We start from the raw sequence: 25,770 nt of genomic DNA on the forward strand, positions 1-25,770 counted from the left end.
CAAGCTGACGGATATGTATAAATCAAAAAAGAATAGTGATTCTCGGTCATTTGTGAACAACAGATATTTACAATGACATTACACACAGAACAATAACCTATTATTCTGGCAAAGCTGATCAGAGCAGCTGTAATCCTCCTACTACATTCGTAGAAAAAGAAAAATATAAATGTTACAGTACCTCTGTCTTCGAGAGGATTGCTTGCAAGGTTGATCGTATGGAGTCCTGAGTTGGGATTATGGGCTAGGGCACTGGCTAGCTTCTGTGCAAAATCTCTGCAAGAAAAGAGAGGGACAGAGAATCCTGTTATCTCCTCTATCAATGGCACATCCAGAGGCTTAAAAGCATCAAGGGATTACTAGCCACAAGTGGCCTATTCTACTGCAGAGCAGCAACCAATTCTTCACAGTTCTAAACAATGCTTATCTGGCTAATTTGCTATCTTTCGAAGTGAGTTATTTTATTATTTATTTATTCTGTGACCTAAGAGACTGAAGGGCACTCAGTCAAAGCTCAAACTGCTTTTGATAAAGATCTGAAGATATAAACGAGGAGTTACCCAGAATAACTGAAAACTTAAGCACATCTTTCACATCTTCCATGTCACACATGAGTGGGATATATACATCAACTTGCATATCATTACCTCCTTCACTCACAAGCAAAACCTCCTCACTTGCAGCAGCTCTCTACCCACAGTTGCTCCAACAGATGGGCTTTAGAGCATACCCAGAAGGTAAACAAACCAGAAGTACTTCTGACCTTGTAAAAGAGCAGGAATAGCTCTCTCAAAGAGCAGCAGCACACTGATAAAACTGGTCTTTGTTTACTTCTTTTTACAGTGAGAAGCATTAAAGTACATAACTGGCTGACCACAGTCCTAGCAACATGTGCTGAGAGAGACGATGGTGTATCAGTTCTATAATGCTCACAACAGCCAGGCCGGGTAGCACAGATAGCTTTGAACTAACTTTAACTATCTATGGTAGGTAGCTGGAGTAGCATGACCTACCACTGTTCCAAATCCACTTGAGGCAAGGGAACGCTGCTCCATCTGAGAGCATTTTGCTGCAGCTGAACTACCACCACCCACAGCACTGAGTTCAAAGCTAGCTTGGGTTTTCTACACAACCACACGGTCAGACTCCAGTGGAGACATGTTCCTTGCATTAAGTCAGAAGGCTGTTGGCTATTGTCAGCTCTAAGACAAATCCTCAAACCTGTCCTTGTACCTAACTGGGAAGCTTTCATGTATTAAGGGACTAACCGACTAACCTACTGTCTGCTTTTGTTAAAATGAGACTATAATTTCAATGTTTTTACTTCATCTAATTCAGACACTGAGGTAGAAATCAAAAATATGCCTTGAGCTTCCTTCTCTCTCTGCCTTGATGTACATTATCTTACCTCCTGCAGACCAGTGGTGGAGAACTACCAGCTACATTGCTAGAAGAGTGATAATTAACACTGCCCTCTTTCCTCAGGACAGATCCTGCCTGCCATAAAACTAGTAGATCAGTCTGTGTGCTGAGAACTCCAGTGGAGGTAGCCTCCTCTTCCAGTATCTGGTAAAGAATGGAGACTGGACAGCAATAGCCTCAATAGCTTTTGGTTATCTGTTGTTGCAAGGTGTACTTGAGTACAGAGATGTTCCAGGGAAGTTTAGTTTCCCTTTGAAACCTCATGTCCTTAAACAGACTCCTGGGGTGAGAACAGGTTCCAGTGCTGCAAACACAACGATGGGCTGCCTTTAGCAAAAGCATATTCTTTTCCTAAAATACAAGCAGCATGTGAATACAAACAACTTAACAAAAAGAAATTCTGGGCTTGACTCTCTGCCACCTGACAGGCCTCAGGGTATCCTGCTTTGCTACCAGCTGCTCCTGCAGAAGACTACATATCTCCTGTAGGTCCTCGGTTTCATTTGCCAACACTCTGTGGATACCCTCCAGCATTTCAAATGGCAGTAGATGTCTGTGCTGAGGCAACTGAATCAAACTCCTTATGTCCAGCCAAGAAAAATGAGGTTTTGAGTTAAAAAGAAACAAAAACCCCTTTCTTCATGGGAAGTTTCCTCCTCTTCCTTTATCCCTAACAGATTCTTGTCATTACAGTATTCCGCCTACGCCTCCAGGCTTGTTTACAAACTCTGCTCCAGCTTTTGCCACCAATATAGGCAGGATTAAATGAACTTTTTGGACATCTAGAGGGTTTGCAAACTACTTAGCAAAGGCACAGTAAATCGACTGCCACCGGAAAGCACTGGATTACTGATGTAGGGCACATGGGGCTCCAAGGCTCATTTTGGAAAAAACTAATACAACTTCCCTACTCTCTGTGCAGCCTCTACCATAAACAGAGGTACCTGGGCTCTGCTCACTGAGCAACACCCCTTCCCTTCCTTTGTAGGTGGTAGGGAAGGGATGCCATACAGAGGGACCTTGACAGGCTGGAGAGGTGGGCCTGTGAGAACCTCATGAATTTCAACAAGGCCAAGTTCAAGGTCCTGCACGTGGGTCAGGGCAATCCCATGCACAAGTACAGGCTGGGCGGAGAATGCATTGAGAGCAGCACAGAGGAAAAGGACTTGAGAGTGCTGGTGGATGAGAAGCTCAACATGAGCCGGCAATGTGCACTGGCAGCCCAGAAAGCCAACCGTATCCTGGGCTGCATCAAAAGGAGCATGGCCAGCAGGTCGAGGGAGGTGATTCTGCCCCTCTACTCAGCTCTCATGAGACCCCACCTGGAATACTGCATTCAGCTCTGAAGTCCCCAACACAAGAAGGACATGGAGCTGCTGGAGCAAGTCCAGAGGAGGGCCACGAAGATGATCCAAGGGCTGGAACACCTCTGCTGTGAAGACAGGCTGAGAGAGTTGGGGCTGTTCAGCCTGGAGAAGAGAAGGCTCCGGGGTGATCTTACAGCAGCCTTCCAGTACTTAAAGGGGGCCTACAGGAAAGCTGGAGAGGGACTTTTTGCAAGGGTGTGTAGTGATAGGACAAGGGGCAATGGCTTTAAACTGAAAGAGGGCAGATTTAGATTAGATATAAGGAAGAAATTTTTCACTCTGAGGGTGGTGAGGCACTGGAACATGTTACCCAGAGAAGTCATAGATGTCCCATCCCTGGAGGTGTTCAAGGTCAGGTTGGATGAGGCTTTGGGCAACTTGGTGTCGTGGAAGGTTTCCCTGCCCATGGCAGGGGGTGTTGGAACTAGATGATCTTTGAGGTCCCTTCCAACCCTAACCATTCTATGATTCTATGATTGTCCACTCTTTGTTCCAAGTCCTAAAATTTATTAATTTTTTGGCTGCATGCTTCATGAATAGAGCATGCAGTATAAGCCTGACACTTTCTATAAAGCATCAAACTTGCTCTGTATGCATTGCACAGCCATGCTTGCCTGAATTGAGGATGTTCAGCCTTGGAGGTAAAGCCCAAAAAAGAGTCAATTTAACTATACGTATGCCAGGATATGAGGCATCTATACGTATGATACGTATGTGAGGATATTTCACCAAGAGTAAGAACACCACAGATCTGGAAATCTCAGACAAACAAAACAATTCCTCAAGATCTGTCTAGGCAACATCCCTGTAACAGGAAAAAAAAAAAAAAAGAGGACGTGTGGGAGGAACTAACACTGTTAGGTCTGAGGACATTCAAAGCCCATCCAGCAGGGAAAGACGAGACACAATGTCACTGTCAAAAGTCCTCCAGGTACCAGCAGCAGCAAGCATCTCTGTTGCTCCCATCACAGCTGGCCATTCCCTTTGGAACAGGGTTGGCAGAGGACGGTGCAGAAGGTGGTAGAGACATTCTGCCTGCCAGCTTTCAGAGAGTACGTACACATAACAAATAGATCATTTTCACCAGCTCCTGCTAACAGGCCTTTGCAGACTGAAGAATCTGTCTTCCAGTTTCATGGAAACGAACATTCTGGTTATCACATATTGTCCCATTCCTTTAAAACACCTCAGGGATGTAACTCTCTTTTCAAGCTCAGTTGTTCAGGTCATCCTGAACAACTCTCCTTTCCCTCAAATCTGGGTATCATCTACCTCAGTTAACACACTTACCAAAAAATTACTGTTTGCTATATGCATTAAAGCCATCCAATGTGATCTAGACTGTATCCTTTATGTCTGTTGAAGAAATAGCAATGGGGATAAAATTTCCAAGAGCATCTAAACTGGCATCTAAACAAATCTTATCAGACATGGAGTTTCACTTGACGCCCTGTTTTCCCCAACACTAAGTCCACACTTCCCTAGTCCTCAGTCCTGCTGCTGCACAATAGTTTGCTGTCTCATCAGCTGGGAGGATGACAAGTGTTTATGGGGCCATGGCCCAAACCAAATCACAGAAACAAGTGGCTAGAAGTAGAAAAGAATGGAATCATCTTAAAGTGACTCTGCTGCAAGAAGAAACATGCTCTTGCAGATGCTCAGGTTATTTCTCAAAGCATTGCTCTTGGTAGCTCTTTCTTAACCCTCGTTTAGCATTCTGTCAGAGCTCATTAAAAATGACTGGTCTGTAAGCTATGTGAACAAAGATGCCCAATCACAACAGGATTTCATCCCAGCAAGCAGATATGACACATGGCAAAACTGACAAATGTGTCCTTGACAAAAACAGGCAGACAATGCTGATCAGAGCAGATACACACCAAGGCAAAATGCCAAACACTGTGCATGTAGATGGAGACATGAAAACCAAAGTCACAGGTCGATTTAAGTCCTGTTAAAACTGAAATCAGTTAATCCAACTGTGGTAAGTTAAGGTAGGCAACATGCAAAGGTAGTTAATGCATCTTTTATATTAATAATCATCACTGGATTTCATGGAACATACTGCAAGAAAAACAAGATTAAAATCAGGCGCTTATGTTTGAATGACAGCTATTAAAGGGAGTGCACTAGTGATCACAAAGTTTGGGTGCAATTCCAAACTCCACCTCGAGTTTCCTGTGTCATTTAGGCACTTTTCTTTTAAAGGTATTTCAACGCAAAATCCATTTTCAGAAGCGGAAAAAGACACAAATGATGGAAGAGGAGACAATGTAAAGCACATCAAATATTCTCCCTGTGCTTATTTCTCTGCTCTATTTGTAATTCAGTATATTGTTCTGTTTCTTCCACCTTTCCATTGCTTTTTTTTTATTAAAAAAAAAAAATCATTAGTGCTAGAGATTATCTTGTCTACATGGTCTTGGACACTACTCTAACACTAAAAAAAGCTACAAATACTTCCAACTGGGCTAGTATGTACCTTGAACTTTGCTTCTATTTCCTGTGAAAGGGGAAAAAAAAAAGCAAATACCTGGTAACTACAATTTACTGTACTGAAAACAAATGGAAGGATTAAATTCTATGGCTTACCTCTGTGTACTATTCTATGGCTTACCTTATGTACTTTCTGTGTACATAAGGCTATGGCAAGGCATTAAACTTAATTATCTACTTCTTGCTTCTTTAAAAAAGTTGCTAAGGTAGAAGTCCTGTTGTATTTGGGCAGACTGTAACCCACAGTAAGGTAAAAAACAGCTCTCTTGGGAATGAAATAATGATCTGTTATGCAAGACAGAATAATATGCTTTTTTAACAAAACCTCAAGCACCGGTTTTTAAATGATAAAAAGGTGTCCATGCTTCTATTGGCAACCATATTTGGAGAGGAACAGTGTGAGCTGACTTAGGGTTTATGTTCTTATCCAATCCATTTTGCTCCACTTAACCCAACTCTCCAGGCAGAATCTTAAAAAACATGAGTTTGAAGGGATTTCTGGGACATAAGGAACCTCTGGAAAATCTGATAAAAAGCTTGTGACTACAGACTCCCCAGAACAATCAAGCACAAGGCTTTTTTAGTGCTTATTCTGGCTAACGCACATTATGCACCCCTTCTACTGGGAATAAGCAGTAACTAATGCAACGTTTCAAAGGAATTACTTACGTTCTAAGCCCGGCATTCTCTAATACCAGTTCTTCCAATCGATTGGACCTACTCACCACTCGCAGTATCTGCTCACAGACATCAGTGGACTGCCACAGAAAAGACAGAACAGCATTAAAGAACGCAAACATGGAACAGATGGTTATTGAGTCATAAGCTGTACATTGCCACAACCATCATCTTGTCATACATAAATAGTAAGTAAAAATACCAGAAACATCCAGGAGAGAGTCAAGTGGCAACAGAGGACTTCTGGAAAAGACTCAGAGAAGCAAGAGGCAGACTAAAAGCAAGTCGTATATGAATCAGGCCACCTAATCATAGGGGGCAAAATTTTTATAATCATAGTAAAAAACCCAAACTCTGTGATTCAGAAAATAATACCCACTTAATTTTTAAAGAAATCTTGTTCATCCTTCAGAAGAAAGCAGCAACTAGCGCAAAGGAGAATAAAGCCTTACCAGGAATGAGAACTAAATTAGAAGAAAGATGTTATAAGGCAAACAAAATTGCCCAAAATACTCAACAGCAAAAGCACTCTAGCTACAGGTCCTCCAAAAACTGCTAAGGACTACTGCTTTAGGGCCACTGTATTTCAGTATGAATTCTCATAACATACACAGAATAAACCTCACCTCATGATCTTACTGTTGTTGGATTCTAAAATTTGTATGGAGGTTTGCAAGTATTATGAACAAAGCATGACTAATAAAAGTTTGTTTTCTGTGCTCGTTCAAATGGAGATAAAACTTTAATGATTCAAAAACCATAGAATGAACTCTGTACCTCACCACCTTTTAATACAATCTTTTATTTCGCTTCTGGATTTGCCTTTTTTTTCCACAGCACACACTAATCAATATTCATGTGAAGCTGAATTTCAGTCATGATCATGAAGTACTGAAACTATTCTGTTATCTGCCTTTAAAAACAACAATGTGACATTCATACCCGGGATATCTGTGTCTCTAATGACAATCTGACATTTTCTAGATTGTTTGTTGTTTGGGTTTTTTTTCCAAATTTTAAAGTAATTGAGTGCCCTAAAAAGAAAAAAAAAACTGCTCTACCACACACATAAAATCTTATTAATCCTTTACACAGTAAAGGTGACCATTTTTTTCTGAAGACTGTAAACTCAGCCATCTTCCCAATTCTATCTTTGTCTTCCCATATTTTAATAAATCAGGATATTATCACAATGCTTCTACAGCAGTGTGATTGCAAGTGGAAAGTTTCATCCATGTACTATAAAAAAAATACCACCTATGGATACTGTCCATCAAACACAATGCCAGAGCAGGACTCATGAAGTACAATGCATCCAATGGCCTCCGGATATGTCTGACCTCATACTGACCCGCAGCAGTTTGGCTGTGGCACGGATTTACTGTCCAACAATTTACATTTTCCTGGTGGTTTTGACTGAAAACGGAATGTGTGGAAGATAAAGTGGGTTTTTTTTTCCTTTTTTTAAGGAATTGATGCACTTTCAAGATTGATAAAGTTTTTGTTTTCCACAGAAAAGTTGCTAAGAACGCAAAAAAAACTTTCACATAAAAGTATCTCAGATAATACAGCCAGTTCTTGTTCTAAGCAAACTACACTGGCCAGTCTTCTAACTAAGCAAACTATCTCATTTCATTGAAGCAGAAACTGATTAATTGCATTGTACCTTTCAACAATGCTGACTTTAACAGCAAACTTCAACAGCATTAAAAACACTCCTAGTTTCATTCCATGCATAATTTTGAGTAAGATGTCCCAGCATGAAAGAAAAGTTTTTTGCTTACTCTTCTGCCAAGAATCACATAAGCTAGTTTCTACTCAATTGTCATGGAAAATGATAGCTTAGGCATGCAATGAGAGCATTTTCAGATCAATAAAACTGCATCAATTTAAACAAGATGAGACTCAACTTTCATTTTTAAGGACAAAAGCTTCTGGATACAAATGTGAAAGCAATTTCTCAAACCACTAATTCTACTATCTGTGACTATAAACTTCCAAGTTTAGAAGAAATAGTATATTTTATTTAAAATGTCACCTAATTCCTGATTTTCTTGGCCCTTTCTTCAGTAGTCCAACTTGTTTAGATTTGCCCTCTTTTTGCTTTTTCAGAAAGAAAACTGATACGGAAGAATATCAACGTCACACATCACTACATACTTATTACAACACAGAGTTAGCTTCAGACAACTAGGAGAAAAAAAAAATCATCAAGTTGCAATGAAAATTACACGGAAAAACCTGCTTTATATGCAAGATGACAACGGAATCCTGATATTTTCTTTCCATCTCCAAAAAGCAAGTGAGATTTCTGGCTCCTTTAAAGTTAGTTTCCTATTTAGTCACCCAATATTGTTTGAGGGAGCTAGCAATGCCTAACAAAGTAGTTTTATGGGCTACTGTTGTTGTTCAACAAAGTTTTCAAACTTTATTTACTTGAAATTTTGACAAGACCTGACTCAAGGCAGTGTTCCTATGGCATGAGTTAACAGTTTATGTCTTCCTGACGTGATTAAGGGCAAAAAAACATAAATCTATAGATTGGCCAGTTGTACTTGCCTAAAGAAGTTCACCTTGAAAAACGTAACAACATTCTCTAAAACACAGCACAGTCTGGTAGGAGAGAGTATACTGTTTCAATTTATTACTTACTAATTTCAGATCCTTGGAGGACAGCTTCGTAAACCACTGATTATACTCCAGAGCAGCAACTATAGGTATTAAGTCTCTAGAAAAAGAAAAACACTTTTACACACATTTCATATAACTGCTGGCTTTGGTCATTTGAAAAAAATCTCTTAAGTGTTCTTCTACATCCAATTTCCCATTCTTTTGCAATGCTAATTTCCTACTGTCACCATTACAGAAAAGCTCTGCATTCTAAAAAATGACATCACCAGCAGCTGTGTGTCTTTCTAGTATTTTAATACACATTTTTGACTGGCCAGCTGACATCCATTCTAGCATGAATTTTTAAACCAGGAATTTGTCTGGGCTGCCATTCCTACTTTTAGCATTACTTTTTCTTCAGCCTGTGACATATTTAAGCTTCTTAATCACCTCTAATTATAATTGAGCATGACGCTAAAAAGCTTTTTGGCAGCCTGATGATTTAATATAATTCCATGACTGAATGCTTCTAGAGAACACCTCCTTGTCTCATCTCTATAGTTAAATTCCCTCAGGAAGCAGGAGACCTGCAAAAAGGATAATGAGACTTTCAACACGAACTCTCCTTAATTGTAAAAGGGATTTCACAAATGAAATTCTAAATTATTCCCAATTCTTCATTCCAAGCCTCTTAATGTGATCTGCTCTCCCTCTGTTAAGTTTCTCCAGTAACAGGCGTTGATAAATGTCATGTCTGTATGCTACCCCCCAGCAGAATCATCCAACAAGCACAAGCATACTACTTAGCAGCGCAGCACTTGGATCATTTCGACACAACATATTAAATACATATATACACCTACACTTGGACTTCACTTAGAAACCCCCTGTGTCTTTATAGAAGACCTGTAACATACATGAACTTTTCCAACCAGTAAAATAGTGCCATCTGAGCACCAGTTTTTGCAGGGAGAAATTTAAAAGTATTGTTTTTTATAAGCTAGTCCCACTCTTCCCAGTTTTTCATTCAAGGCACATGCAGGTAGGCACAGATCTGCAATAAACAAGCAGCATCCTTCTCACATCTTCTTTTTCCTCTTCCTCTTCTTCACTTTTCCTCCACGAACATTCAGACACTTCAGAGTGGTTGTTAAGCATGTAGGAAATCCAGGAGACAAGGCAACATCATATGGACAAGTGGGCTATATTGGGAACTGCAGATGCTAGATTTGGAAGTACAAGCCCATCACTAAGGTAACTGTAAGAAGGTGCAGCATTTTGCAGCAAGAGACTGCAGCCCACCAACTGCAAAGCTCATGCAAATAGACCATTTTCACACTCCTGCAGAGGAACTAGTGCGTGGTGCCCTTCAAGCATCAAGTCTGTTTGCCATCTTGTTCACAGCACACATCAAGTCTCACGGTGAATTCATTTCCACTGGCACTCATGAAGTGTATAGATCTATTTCTGTCCATCATGTTGTTTTTGTTCCTACACACACACTTTATCTCCATGTAAAGCAGTAACTGACTAGTGAAATGTTAAGGGAGAGAAAAAACCAATCCTGAGGTATTTTCCTCTTAGGCTGGGCAGGCAGGAACCTTGCTATGGAGTAAGTAACATTCCTTACTCTACAGCAAATGTAGAGATTTGTTCCCCTTTTGCTTTCCCCTGGAGCAATCAGTAAGAAGGTAATGAATTAGCAGCTTTGATGTCCCTTTTTGCCAGTGCCTTTGCCTTTGAAGTGGAATGAACACAGGACTTGTTTTCCAGGTGTAATTTTGGTTTATCCACCCAGTGGTAACCAGTCAGCCACAGCTGGTGGTTGCTGGACAGGTTGACAGTAGCACCATCACACTGGTGGAACAAAGCTGTTCACGCTGTGGACCACCATCCCTAAAAGAGGCAGAAGGCATCACCGGCAGACCTGTTTCAGCCATCAGCAGCAGCACCAGTTCCTTCAAAGGAACAAAGGGACAACAATGGGGGATCATTGGCTACAAGCATTTACACTACAAGGGAGCTGGTAAGCTGGCTTTGGAGGGCTGGCAAGAAGAGCTCAATATCTTCTATACAGGAGAGCGGCTCCAGATAAAACTTGCCTGACACCATCCTCTTCTCCTCTCTCCTCTCCAGGCCTGGGAGGGAAATTGCTGGAGGGCAGGGTGTGCTCAGAGTTAGTGGGAAAACTGTCACACTTTCAAGAAGTTAAAGAAGCATTGCTGCAGCAGGACAGGAATATTTTAAAACAAATCAACTCAGTTGATTTGCAAATTCTCACCTTTAAATAGTTTAGTCTTCCGCAGTATTCAAGGCCTGTTTGTTGGAACCCAAGCCAAGCACAGATACTGGCACCCTTCAGTAACACCAACTGCCAACCCACACACAACTCCTCCTCTTCCTCCCTCCCTAAATGCCTGAAGACAGTGGAACTCCTGCCCATTGCAGAGTAGCCTTACTGCCTAGAAACTTCATCATATTCTACCATCAGATTTTAAGGAGAAACTACATAGTTTAGTCATTCTTTTCATTTTGTTCAAATTTTTGAAGGTGCTTCTGACTAATGAGGGTCCTTTATGAATTTACCTCTACTCCTCCTCTTGCTTTGAGCTTGCCTAACCTCAATGCACTTGTTACTGAGTTTTCCTTTTCAAAATTATATACTGTTTTATTCCATTTATTCTATTAAATTCTAGATGTGGTACTAACAATGATCTGAATTCTTTTGCAATGTGGTATGAAAGAAGACTAATGACCATTTCCAAAAGCAGGGCCTTCTCGTAACATTCCCATATTGAGTTGCTTATATTCATTAGTTTGTTTACTAAATTACCATCCAGAATAAAGTAAGATTTACAAAATGTAAATCTGTGGCATATTAAAACGAAAACAGATTCTGTTCTTCTGGAATGCAGAAAATCTCTCCAAGCTTCAACAACATTCAAGCTTATCTAATGTCTTCTCATTTTTTCAAGGTTTCTGTCCTGCAGTGTATTTAAGATGGCAAGAAATCTGAACAGCACCAAAAAGAAATCTAACTAATCACGCTTTTCTGACAATTTTTTGAATGTCCAAATATGCTAAAACATACACTACAAAGATGAAAATTATGCTACTGAGTTAAATAAGCCCTGTTCACTTTGAGTCTTTTTTGTTGTTGTTGTTAAACAATTACATGGTTCGCAGCACAACGTAACTTCAGATAAAACCTCAGAAGCCATGTTCCCATGTGGCAAGCCATGCTATGCACTCTAAGTGTCAGATGCTCTGGGAACTTAAATTCATCTACAATTCATGTCATCTTGTGTTGACCTCTAACAAAAGTGCTTTACTAGGAAAAACACATTGTTTAGTTTTGCAATGCATAGCCCCTGTATCTAGAGAACTGTTGTACCCATCCTACCTCACTTCAGAGCTACTTCGCAACATGAAGTATATAGTTTCAGCAATCCCAAAAATTAGGCAGACAAGACATACAACAGTCTCTCAAAATCCAAAGCATGATGGCACACTGTTAATTTATAGCATTCTCACTGTGCTAAATCTATCACAAAACACTCACATACATTCTTGAACTGATTGGGATCTCAGATCCTAATTTGTGTTTTTAATGAATAACATAAGATTTTGGCTTCCTAAAAAAATCTAGTTTTCTTGAAATTTCCATCCAAAACCTTTTTCTCAGTTCAGTCCTCAACACAGAGAGTCTCATCACAAGCTGGACGCCGGCATGCAAACAGCTCCAAAAGTTTTCAATCTTTGGACTTACACAATCGTGAGACATTTAATAATGACTTTTATTAATAACACAAATATATTTCCTCAGTGATGTCAATTTTGTAAGGTATACTTCAATGAAAAGCTTCTGTGAAGCAGCAAACTCATTATTTCATTTTCCAAAAGCCAACTCATTTGAAGCAGCTGAGATATTCAAAATAGTTAAACCACTTCTTCTATCTGCTCTTTCCTAATAAGTAATATTTCACTCCCAATAAATTGTTCCAACATTTAATTTCTACTGAAGTAGGGTACCTGGAAGTCACTTCCTCCTTGCAATATGTTTAAAGCATTCTTGTGTTCTTGTCACACATTCACTTGGGGCTGAATAATATTCCTTTCCTTATCTTCTCTCAGCAAGGCTTAGCAAACCAAACAGTTTTTGCTACATCCATCATGCACTAGTTGCAGCCCTGTAGTCTTGTTGGAGTCACCTCTGCATTAGCCAACACAGGCACATATCGGCAAATTTGCCATGGGATTCAGCGCAGGCTGTGAAAACCCATCACAGAAGCTGAGTAAGTATTTGAGTGGGGTTTTTTGCAAGTTTACCTACAGATAGCTTAAAGCTGCAACGAATGCTGTGGCAAAATACCCTCATTTACCTACCTCCAAGTTCAGCCTTCCTGTTTTATTTTAACATTTTACCTCTGATAGATTCTTAATTCTTCCACTGGGCTTTCCCAGGGAAACAAATGTTTTCTCTATCTTATTTACAGTTTCTTAAATTTGTCATTTTCCTAGTATAATGAAGGATTTTAGTTAAGATTCCCTCCCATCTCCTCCTACTTAAGTATGTTCAGATTCAACTTTCTTAGAATCCAATTTTCCCAGCCAGCTAAATTCAGTAAACCAAATGCAAACCTTAGCTAAGTTTCAGCATATCATAGTAAAATTATTCACAATTAGTTCCTTTCTGGAAGTACACATTTTTCATAGCATCTATTGTAAGTGGAGAAACTACTGACTGGGTTTTAGTTGAACAACTTAAACCTTCTACTGACTTGCCGACAAAAATAATTTCCTTCACTGCATACACCATGAGAAAAAGGTTCTGCATAAGTAAAGACTGCATAATTTCCTTTTTTGCTTTGCCCACCAGATGTAGTTGCATGTTTTCTCTGCTGAGCTCTTATATGCGCTATCACAAGAAAAGTATCTATCTGCTAACTTTTTGGAGTGCTTCCAATAACAAAATATATTTATCTTCTCAGATTCCTCCAGGAAATGTGCTCTCCATGGGGCTTTTATGAAAAAAAAAGCAGTTTTGTGCTGAAAACTAAAAACACTACAGATGGTCATTTCAGAGGTCTATGCATTCAAGTAACAGCTACGAGACCATTCCACTTTAGCAAGGGCAGGTGGACCCTACTGCAAGGGGGAACAACAAAAGTTTGCAAAATATAAGTATGATTACTGCGTATCGTTTACCTGTGGTCAAGGTGGCTGAAGTCTTGCAAATTCAACTCTCTGGTATCTTGTGTCAGATAAATAGTATCGACATCCTGTTAAAAACACATAACCAAATACATCTTTACAGAATTGTTGTTTTTTTCAAGTACTATGATTTACCTGTTCTTTCATCATTTGCACAGTTAGCTGAAAAGAGCTCCAGAACAGCACATGTACTTACCCACTGTACTTCTTCTCTATAGGGAAATCCAAGCCAGTCACAAACACAGGCATACATCTGCGAAAAGCCTCCTAGAAACAACCCAAGAGAGTATTTAACATAATAGCAAAACAAGCAAACAAACAGAAACATCTAAAAGGATACTTTACTACTTATACTTAAAGATCCAGTCTTTCAAAACTCACTCTCTTTTTCTCTCAAAATTGTGTCCATTGTGCGACTGAAAGAAACTGAGACTATCCTATCTTTGCCCAGTAGGTTGCAAGAAAGCTTAATATAGTGCCTTCACCTACCAATCAGAAGTCTACTCTACGCTAATTACACCTTAAAACTAATTACACCTTTACAAGCTTCTGCCAGAAATAGAATTAAACTTCCTGACACTGCAATTCCAGTCTTTTTACATTTGAGCTTTTAAATTCATTCTCACCACAAGGTCCAAGTTCTGCCACTGTCTGACTGTCCCACAGGGCCTGGAGATTTGCCAGTCTTTCTGAAGGCTCCATAGTTACTTTTTTCAGAATCCTCCTAGACGTAAAGAAGGGGGAAAAAAAAAAAATCAACAAAACATCCATGACTTGAAAAGTATTTTTAAACTCATAAATCTTCGTTATTTCAAGCATGATTCTAAATAAGTGTACAGGAAGATTACTATCTTTAATACAACTTTACTTGTGTGACAAAAGTCACACAAATCATGATGCAGCCCAACAGGAGTAACATTTATTTGTCTCTTCTTTCTTTTTTATGGTTAACCCTGTGACTACTGGAACAACTAAGCCCTTTTCTATGACAGGATCACTCAAGCTAAGGAGACTTGTGGCCCTCAACTAACACAAGGATGCCCAAAACAGGGGAGAGACATGGTATTACTGGGCACCCTGAAATCACTGCTGTATATACAGTGCTTTTATGCAGTAAAAGCACCATGGTACAAAGAGCTACAGAGCATGATGAGTAGCCACATGTGGTCTCTAGGCTGCACTCTAGATACCCAACTCCAATCCTTGTAATTTGGTAGTGTTCTTCCTCCCCTAAATAAAAAACACAATCCCTTCCTACCTTTTAAGAAATGAAACTGTCTGTTTTTCTGAATGACAAGACTGCCTCATAAACTTCAGAATGCCATAAAAAAGAGGTAAAGAATTAATGAAATATATTAATGGGAGAAACCTCTTTCCTCCTTTTTGCTCCTTCTAGTCTTATATGATATGCATAATTCCAATGTCTTCATTTTGGAAAGTAATGTCATTTGAGAGAAGAGCAAGAAACTTGATTTCTTTTCCAGGAACCAAGCTCTCCACACAGCTACACCAAATGCTCCAGTAACATTCTCAATAAAGTCCAGGGAAAACATGCATAGGTCTCAAGGTCTTCGCAGATGCCCAGACAAACATGCACACTTTCTTCTTCACTCTTCTTTTTGCCTACATTTCTCACATCATTACAGAGGTTTTATGGCAAACCTGTTCATAAATATTCACTTCTGTGTGTGCTTTTTGAAGGAAGAGTTTGATCTCCATTAAGGCAGTTAATAATACTGCCACAGAGATAAACTAGAAGTAAAAAAAGAAACTGTCAGCCAGTTTATGAAGTTGATTTCCTACTCCACCTACAGGAAAGGCGAATAATAAAGACATGCATCCAAAATAAACCATGTAAATTTAGCCTGACCATTCACATTTAATGTCTGTCAAAAAAGCTCACTTAGAAAGATAAACGTGTCCTGGAAAATTCTTCTGCACAGTTTGTTTCTTCTAATATTGCTGAAAACCAGGAGCTGAAGAGAGTAATAGTAAAGCTGCGTGATCTGGTAGAGAGTGATGAAGATGAAGACAAGGACAGAGAAGAGAAATAAAATAAAACAAAGAAAAACTTCTGAGAATTGCTGTGAGATGATAAAATTTAGAGGCACAGATATCAGGAAAAACAAACAAACAAAAACAAAGGCAAGAACAACACATAAAGAAGCAGAGCAAAAATGCTAGAGAGGGAGATGTATGATTAAAGGAGCCAGTTACACCATGGAAAGTATATGACAAGACTGCCCAGGGCTCCATTTTGAAGAACAAGGCTCCCAATCATGTGCATCATTTCTCTGGAAGTAAACAGAAGTTTTCCATCCTTTCTTAACTGAAGTTTTACTTCTAGGGAAAAAAATAAAGCAAAACAAAACAAACAAAAAACCCCATCAAATATCACAGCTGTTTCTGGGGAAAGGAGTAAATTACAACAAAAAGCCAGAATCTGAGCTATACCTGAGGCTGGAGAGGCAATAAGGTAAAATGAAAACTTAAGACTCCAAACACCTGCACTGCCTCTTCAAAACAAAGGCTCTTTCGACCCTACAGAGTATGCATAGCCTACCTATGCTCTGCACTGCCTCCTGGTTCTGTCACATAGACCTGCAAAAAAGCTTAGTGCTTGCCTCGAGGCGTTTCTCAGTGTATTTCTAGGGTCAATGTGGGGAGACCTGCAGACAAAAAGTGGCGGCTTATCACCCTTTCCACAGATACTTACACTGGCGAAAGTCCAGGGAATATCTTCCTGAGGCAGGTCCCAATGTGTGCCAGCACCTCGTTCACATCCTCCGAGGATGACATCTTCATGGAGATGCTGCATTTCTCAGTTTCCATAATCAACTGTACATACAAGGGCAAGAGAGCAGGAACTGGGTATCATACAATTCATGTCCATTTAAAAAGGAGAGCATTTTGAATGTCAGCTGAATGCTCTGCAAGCTGGTAGGAATTTGTTATTCTTTAAGACATGACACGACAATGCTCCAGGTAAAGTTTCTGAAAGTTGTGCTTGAATGTACAAGACCTCCGTACTCAGACTTTGCTTTCCCTAACAGTGCCCCGCTTCCCACGGGAATAAAAGTTTCAAAGGATCTTGACCTCAGCTGACACTCTGAAAACCAAGAACTTTTCACAGTATTGTCCTCTTTTGAAACATATCCCAGAACACCAGGAGAAGCAAGCTCAGCCTGACAGGAAACTATTGAACGATCAGGGTCTGCTTCCTCCAGCAAAAAGTAAAAGTCTTCAACGGCTGTGATCCTCTGGAAAAGCTCTAATGCTTTGATCTATGCCGTTTAAGAAAACATTACAGTAATATATTGTCTCAGTTCAGATGAAGCAGTAACTCAGCTAATACAACTGTCCCGCTGTCTGGGGATATGTGCTTCAGCGAGGGGGAAAAATAAACCCTTTTGCAACCCATCTCTGTTATATATTGCCTGTTCAGAATCAAATTAGATTACTGTATGACAGACACATCAGGTCTGCTGAGGCTTTCAGCTGCATCCCAGGAAGCAAGGTAATGTTTCCATCTTCTCCAATGTTAATATTTAGCACAGCCCAAGTCATAAACTCTTTTAGATGAGGAGCTGTGCATGCACAGTAAGAAGCTAACATAGAATAAATAAGAATAAATAAGAACTGTAGATAGACAGTACAAAAGAGAACACAGCGTAGTATGCTCCAGAAGCTTGTTTTTTTATTGAAACTGGTTCCCAGTTCATGTCTAGGGTCATCACCAGATAAACCCTCAAAGAGGCTGTATTATCCCAAAAGTACACTGAGAATCTTCATACCTTTTCCCATAAATTCAACTCCTTTCTGAACCTGTTGCTGTCACTCCCTGAAGATAATCAGTGGGCAAGTTACTACTGTTTTCCATCATCACCAATATTAACGCAACGTTTCCCTATATTACTCTGTCCAGCTGCTCACTTATCTCAACAGTAGGAAGCTCTTCATAGCTTTCTGCGAGATGCCTGGCATGAAACTACATCCTTCAGGTATCATGGATACAACATGCTGTTTGCAGGAAAACTGCAACAATTCCATTTGCCCCATGAGCAACAATCTAGCCTTCAGCTACAAGCCTTACACATTTAAAACACAAATGAACATGCAAAACCTTATAAAATATTTTAGGAAAATGGTATGCTAAATGAGGCTGCTGCAAATCCCTTGTAAACTCTGCTACAACAGTGAATTTCAATGCCTCCACGAATAGCTAGCATTAGCTACCACGGCATTTTAGTACCTTAAATAAATAAAGCCACAAAAAACATACAGAGAATTTACTAAATGTCTCCCCATTAAAATAGTAAACATCTGGACCTTTTTTTTTTTTCCTCCTTTAAGGAAAGCTTCAAAAGCCAGGTTAAAAAAAAATGACGTTAAACACAATGAGAGCTTTTCGGAGCTCAAATGAAGCGTCAGACGCTCACATTTTTAAAAAGCTCTTTAAAAGCCAAACATACATGAAACACATGAAGACTTTGATACAATTGAACCGTCAAATCTTGTCAACAGATTTATCTTATGAATGAAAAACGTGTTAAAGGCATTCTTCTTTTCAGCACTTTCTCTTTGACATTCACTTTTTTGGCACATAACTTGCTGTCAAATCTATTTTGTGTTGTATACAGTAATGGCACCAAGAATAGTTGGAAGTAAACCATTTCTGCCTGTAATGTAAGCAGTAGCTTTCGGCTTCACGATAAAAGTATACACCACAGAAGCCATTCAAGCTGCCATTGTTTTATCATCTCCGAGAAAAATATTCACTTGCAAGACAAATGAAAACTTGTAACATATTGAGCCAGAAAAAGCAAGTTTTTTCTTATCATCACCCCACCTGCACAACACATTCCTAAAATTAACTCTTTAAATTCTTATCATTATTGTTAAGACTTTAAAACATCATGAATATAAGAATGCAAACATACAGTGTGCTCACTGGATGGGGACACCTGCATGTTAGAGCATTATCTCCTTGACTGGAACAGATTTAGCAATGAGTAAACAAGTATCTTTTATCTAGAATACACTCACCTGACCCGGTCTACTGGAAGTAACTCCTTGGATTTCCAAGTAGCTGAAAGTTAGTTCTAACTGTAGTTAAAAAAGAAAATGCCATGTTACTGCCAACATAATCTTATTTTAGAGAGCACTTATGCTTTTCAATGAGATTAAGAAAACCTTGAGCAAAGCTACTGTTATTTTTCATCAGTTTCTGTAATTGACACTATTTGTTAATATCTTATCTGATCATGTTTTACATTAAAAAGAACACTTGCATTTGCTTGTTACAGGTTCAAATAGTTAGAGGTTACAGGAACAGCACATTGGACCTTTTACTGCAAGCTATAAACACGTAAGCTTATAATAAAATTTATGACAAAATTTTACTATAAAAAGCATCATTTATACAATACTCTACTGATGTGTATTCTTGTGACTGAATAATCATTAATTATAATACTTACAGCATCGCATATTACTCTTTCATTAGTTACACTGATCACAGATGTGAAAAATTTTACTGCACAGCAGCTGAAGACACACACACACCCCATTTTATATAAATAAAAATGCCATATATAGATACAGATATAGATATACAAATGTTCAGACTGCTTTAGTATGTCTAAAAGTATGAGAGGAAATGATACATTAGCGTTGCCTGAGCGAGTTATCTGGATGACAGTCAGGATAGCCAGGGAAGAAGAGTGAACATACTGAATCTAAATGGAAGCTTAGAAGAAGGCAGGAAAGTGCTCTTCTCCGAGGACAAATCTAGGGCTACAGGGAGTGTGCTAAGATCTGAATTCACAACTACCTAGACAAATATCTTGACAACTGAGATATGCAGAAAGAAACAAACCTCTTGGACTGAACCATAACTACAGGACAAAACATTAGCATGGTCATTTCCTTTTATTTATCATTAAAACCATTGTAACCAAGCAGTCTGCTTGAATGGCACAGTTTCCTGTACTTTATTTTATCCTAGGTTCACAGACAGGGCGCTCCCGGGCTAACCGGCAAGCTCTGTATCATTCTGTTTCTGTATTTGTGGCAATCTTTTTAAAAAGCAACCCTGAACGACTCCTGGGGTGCTCAGAACTTAAATGGCTCTCAAGACTCCCTCTCCACAAAGGCTGCAACAGCACATCGGGAAGTAGGGAAGGGAGGTACCAGTTTCCAATCATAAGAACCAGCTAAAAGTTTTCCAGAAAGCAGCAAGACGGTAGAGAGAGATCCTAAATGCCAAGGTCTCACTGGCAAATTTATAAGCAGTCATGAAGCGTGACACCACAGGATGAATCTGCCCAAAAAATTCCAATTGAAATAGTTATGATTTAGAAGACACTGAAATTCAGGGGGGTTTAATGAAACAGAAGACCTTTTTTAAGCGCTTAACTACATTATCCACTCACAGCTGCAGAGATTGAAGATGTTATTACTGCCTATTTATTGTTTGGTCTCTATTTTCTGAATCCTTTTCCCTTTGGTTGCCCTCATGATTTGACAGCGTCAGAAGATCTTAGCACCCTTCAGCCATTGCTGTGCAAAGTTCACCTTCCACCGAAGGCCCAACTTAGAGACCAAAGTTTACTCTGAAGTTTTTGAGGAGACTTCACGTGCTTCATTTCACTTATTCTGCTGCAAGGGCAGCATCCACAGCCAACGGGCAGTTTCAGACCACAGGGGTGCCATCGCAGCTCTGACAATGCGAGCGTGCCCAGAGAAACAAGGCAGGAGTGCAAGAACCAGCGCAAGCATCTTCCCAGTGCCCGCACCAGCATCTTGCATTTTTCCAAGGGTAACACATTCACTTCTCTTCAAGTCTCTTCAGGGCCTTATTTCGAAGCTAAAACTGGCAATCTTTTGTGATGACAGGACATGGCCCATGCAGTTCATTCAGGCCAGGAAGAAAAATAAAATATCCACAGCAGCTCTTGTTGTTGGCTACTGGAGTAAGCTAGGCTACATGTATAGAAGTGAAAGGCTCTTTTTCTCCAGCCCTAGTCAAGTTAAACAAACATACAAGACTATCTAACATTTGTTTACCCAAATTGCAATGCAATTTTAGGGAAACGTTTCTATGATTGAAATTCTTCCTATTTTGAAAATTATTTACCCACCAGATTGAAGGTTCTGCTTTTGCTAGTGTACCGTGTATGTGCAAACATATATATGTGTACACACAATCAAAAATATTTTTCTGCTCCTGAGAAAAGTTTACACAGATCCAAACTCAAGAATTCAATCTGCAAAAATCCTCTTGACTAGAATTACAAATACCAGGAAATGTGGCAACTTCTCTATAGTTCACCTTTGGTTCATTTTTCTATTAAAACCACAGATTTACAGTTCTTGCTTTGCAGCAAAAATGCAGAACACTTTCTAAATATCATCTACCTCAAACTATGAAATAATTTTTACAAGATTTTAAAAAGCATAATCTCATTTATTACCTAAAATAATATTTTTTAAAATCCTCTTAAAAGGCTGTAAGTGCCTCTCAGTTAGGGACCTTTCAATTGCCAAGACAGCTACTTTCAGTTTCCAATTTTTTCAGTCAAAATTTAATGAAAACTGGCACTAGAAATATGTTGACAAACCTGAATTACACTCCCACAAATATTTCATACACTTATCTGTGGGCTTGATGACACATCCAACATTCAATAATGTTAGAACTATGCTTTATACAGACTGTAGCAAGAATAAGTAGGCATTAAGTACTGCACTTCCTTTCCTATCAATCCATCCAGATGAGTGGAAATGAACTGATTGACCTGAGAGTAAAGTTGAGAGGTGGCCATTGTAATATCCTTGCTCGAAGGATAATCGTATGAGTTGATATTACAGTTTATCAACCTTTATTCCTTTTTAACTTTGATCCTTGTTTAGTAGATATATCTCAATAGCATAATTTAAGGAAAAGTGAAGCTTGGAATCAGATGTAGTAATAACAGTCACTCAGAACTGTCCATCTCTCAGCATACTCAATTTTATGAGAGACGCCTGGAGGAATAAAGTGTCTTTGCTACATCTTCTCAGCTGTCTTGCTAGGCATTACTGCGTGCCAGTTACATGGAGGTTCTTGGGCTCAGAAAGCTGCTGAGCAGCTTTTGAAAATACCATAGACTTTAGAAAATTCAGTAAGTTTCCCTAACCCTGCTAGAAAAGAAATACCTTTTCAACCATCCTAATAGTTCAGATATACAAAGTTTAATTTTGACATAAATCACGAGCAGACACAGTTTCTTCTGATTATTTTTCTTCTATTATCACTAAAGTCACACTTCTGTTAATACAGCACACATATTCAACATCTCCATGAAAACAGAAACAAGTTTTTCCACTATGTAACTTCATTTAATAAAAGGAGTTTTGAGAGGTGTCTGTAATGCTAAACTAGAACTACAGCTATTCCTTAGTACTCCAAGCCCTAGCCTTCAAGAGCTTTCTGATGAATTACAATGGCTTTGCCATTATTTAACAAGATCATCATCACCATCTGTCCATCATACTGCCATTGCACTTATGTCTGAGCTATTCATCAACTGGCTCTATGTTTCCATGCAACCAGTCACCAAAGCCTGTCTTAAAAAACTCTGGCTGAAAACTGTAGTGATCCAAAAGCCAACATACAACCAACCGGAGACTTTTGTGCTGCAGCAGGTGACAAGGTGATCAACTGAGGGAAAGAAATTTCAGCAGAAATTCAAGCTAGAGTCATCCTACCTGCCAGTCTGCATCTTTAAATTATAGGTAAGGATGGTCACATTTACCAGTGACCATAACTGAAAATCTATTATCAGTCACTCCATTTATTGATCTTGTTTTTTCAATAAAGCATATACACACACACTTACACACCAATGCGCATGCACACACACACGTAAAACACAACAAAATAGAGCACATGCCAAATTCCCATTCACTGATTCCAAGCTGGACAAGAGATGCTCTTCCACATCAGTCATTTTCATTCACATAGGAATTATCTTTCTCTGCTACAACAATCATTACAAATTGTCACAGAAACAGAAAAAAAAAAAATCACTGGCATTAGCAAGGCAGGTTGGCAAGATGCTTTTCAAAATGAACCTCAGAAATCATCAGAAACCAGCAGAATTTAATAAGACTCAACGTAATTTCTGCCTCCAAACCAAATACATGCCTATTTGACACCACAAACACTAGAGGGATAAACACCAGCAACTTGTTTGGACATAAACTGTCCCAATACAAAGATCACCAGGTTCATCTCACAGTTCTTCAAGCTGATGTTTCCAACATAATTCTTCACCCACCTGCATTTCTAGAAGTTAAAATTCCTCTGAAACAGTATATATAAATTGACAACTCCAGTTAAGACAGACACGAACAGAAGCACCATTCTAACTCAAGACCATGCAACATTTCATTCTCAATTGTTTGTTTGGTTGTTTTTTTTAAACAGATGCACAAGTATAACTAAAATGTGATAAGTTTATGCAACTTACATTTGTATCTTAAAAAACAGAGCAGAAATACAGTGACTTTACCTTAGTGGGAATTCGAGATGTCAAAAGAAATGCACGACATGATGCCAACACCTATTGAAAAAAAAAAAAAAGAACAGAATTTCTAAGAAATATTTAATTTATCAGGCATATTATTAAAGATTCTTTTCCAGGAAAATCCTGAAACCAGAAGGAAAAAGCCTCTAGCAGAAAGAGCATCAATTCCCTTTGCTCTCATACACCGAAGGAAGCACAAGTGGGCTCAGATCCAGTAGAGCACAGCGAAGAGACTGCTGCAATCTGATCAGCTATAGCTAGTTAGTACAGCATCGAACTCAAGAAACTTATTCAATCAATCTCTCAGGAACATCTAATAGCAATCTTAGTGACATTTTAAAAAGAAGTAAGGATACAAAGTCCTACCAGGAACATATGATGTACTTAAATGTAACAAAAATATGCAAGATAAACATGATATTATTAGTAATAAAAGAGATCATTTTCTTTTTGGACACACTCATTGCATTTCTAGAGTAACAATGCAAAGACTTCTCATTGACACCACCTGCATTTCTTCTCCAGCAAGGACAATGGAGAAATGTAATTAGATTAATGAGACCAGTAACTCTGGGGAGAAAACACAATGAAACAAATATTTCAGAAGTTATTGACAATCAAAATATAATGATATATAAAAGTACCACTTCAATCTCAAGTAGCACATCCCGCTCATAGATTTTACATTTTGCAGAAGGGATGACTCATTTTGCAAAACTGGAGTACTGCTTTTTGAATTACCTGCCTGTGGAATTAGCTACTGCTGGCTCCATCTTTTTCCAGACAAAAAACTGAAACAAACGTAATTCGAACATCTAGATCAAAATCCCGCAGCACATGTAGAGCTTTTCACAGAGCTGGGACCTCCTGAACCCAGTTCTACTCAGTAAATATTCATCTTTGGGTAAGCAGGTTGACACAAAACACGTTCCTCGCTTGGACAGGGAAGATCAACCTAAGAAGGCAACCCAGCACCCAGCTCCGAACACCGTTCACACGCTTTGGAGATTGAATTTCAGCTCTGGTATCTCAGTTTAACCACATCTTACTAAAACCTAAGAGCACGAACTCTGTACTACTGTAGGATATCAGCAGATTGTTTCAGGGTTGACGTGATCAGACCGAGTGCTCTGGATATCATGGATGTGGAGCCAAACCATTGTGGAACAGTAACCATTGCCTCCTGTAAGGCTCATCCCTTCACTGAAGGCCCCTTACGCTGGATGGCACACCACCGCTGCCGCTTGGCTGGCACGTCCCCAGCCTCATCCCCTTGTGCTCACACATAGTGGAGAAATAGTCTCTCCTGCTCCCCTCCCAGTTACGTCTATCACAAGTGCTCCTTCCGAAACCCGGCACACAGAGAAAGGGGCAGGGTCAGCCCGAGAGGTTTCACCACTGCACAACCACAGTTCCCCCAGCCCGACAGCAGATCTCTCTAATAGCGATAAAACCTTGATTCTTTCCTCTCTCTGACCCACCTCCTCAGGGCAGCCGCCCACAGTAGGTGGGCATCACTCTCCTGGGAGCCTCTGCGGAGAATCACACCCTCAGTCACACCGCTGCGTGCCCACAAGAAAAGCTTCCCTATCAGTAAGAGTGTCCCTCTTACCCATCATCGCACCCACGAACAAGCTGCCCAGCTCTGAAGAGGGGCAGATGATGAGGCACCTTCTCTGCACCAGCACCACCACCAAGGTGCCTCCAGAGCAGCAGGTAGAGCAGCTGCAACAGCTTCTCCTGATCTGCTTCTGGTCATTATGTCTCAGGTGCAGAAGAAGGGAGACAGTCAGGGGAAAGGACAGCTTTTGAAGGGCTGCTTTCCACATTTACCTTATAGGTAGTGGCCTATGACGTTAGAGAGATCAGTGTTCATGTGTATGCCACCACAGTGGGACAGCTGGTTATAGGAAAATCACGCCACAGTCCTGTTATAAAACATTAACCTGCCTATATGGGTTCTAGCTACTTTATGAGCAATGACAGAGCCTGTTTAACATGATTACAGCACACATGAGCAGTGCAAATAAAGCTAAATGCAAACCAGGTAACCAGGAGGCTGTAACACAATTATGTTGGAAAAGGATGTTCCAACAGAGCCCATGTCAGGGCATATCCCCTGGTAGATTTACCAATGCTCCCAAAGTGATCTTGCTAAAACCAAAAAATCTGAAGTACCCACTCACCAAGAAGATGTATTTACATACAAAGGAGAGGAGAGGACTGCTGTAAGATGATACTCCCCACTCAGCCAGTAAAGAAACTACTCTTGAGCAATAAGATGGTACAAAAAAAGCCTGAGCCCTCTGATCCACAGTTTTCACAGTTCAGACTGTCAAAACAAGTTAAGAGTTTGATTTTTACATAAGTCAATTGAAGACAAGGTCAACTATTATTGCAGAATTAATGTT

General features: G+C 39.6%; 1 protein-coding gene across 1 annotated transcript in view; it reads right to left on the reverse strand.

Annotated features, from left to right (window-relative positions):
- Window positions 1–25,770, reverse strand: part of CARMIL1 (capping protein regulator and myosin 1 linker 1) — a 193,732-nt gene that overhangs the window by 90,698 nt on the left and 77,264 nt on the right. The window contains exons 3-11 of the mRNA XM_086608525.1: window positions 23,345–23,395; window positions 18,834–18,893; window positions 16,504–16,625; window positions 14,414–14,511; window positions 13,984–14,054; window positions 13,782–13,855; window positions 8,616–8,691; window positions 5,955–6,043; window positions 182–276 (exon numbers count right to left, since the gene is read on the reverse strand). Of these exons, the coding sequence (XP_086464651.1) occupies window positions 182–276; window positions 5,955–6,043; window positions 8,616–8,691; window positions 13,782–13,855; window positions 13,984–14,054; window positions 14,414–14,511; window positions 16,504–16,625; window positions 18,834–18,893; window positions 23,345–23,395 (736 nt within the window). The remainder of the gene's footprint in view (window positions 1–181; window positions 277–5,954; window positions 6,044–8,615; window positions 8,692–13,781; window positions 13,856–13,983; window positions 14,055–14,413; window positions 14,512–16,503; window positions 16,626–18,833; window positions 18,894–23,344; window positions 23,396–25,770) is intronic.

Source organism: Tauraco erythrolophus, chromosome 3 (genome assembly GCF_009769465.1).
Source record: "Tauraco erythrolophus isolate bTauEry1 chromosome 3, bTauEry1.pri, whole genome shotgun sequence".
Taxonomy (NCBI): domain Eukaryota; kingdom Metazoa; phylum Chordata; class Aves; order Musophagiformes; family Musophagidae; genus Tauraco; species Tauraco erythrolophus.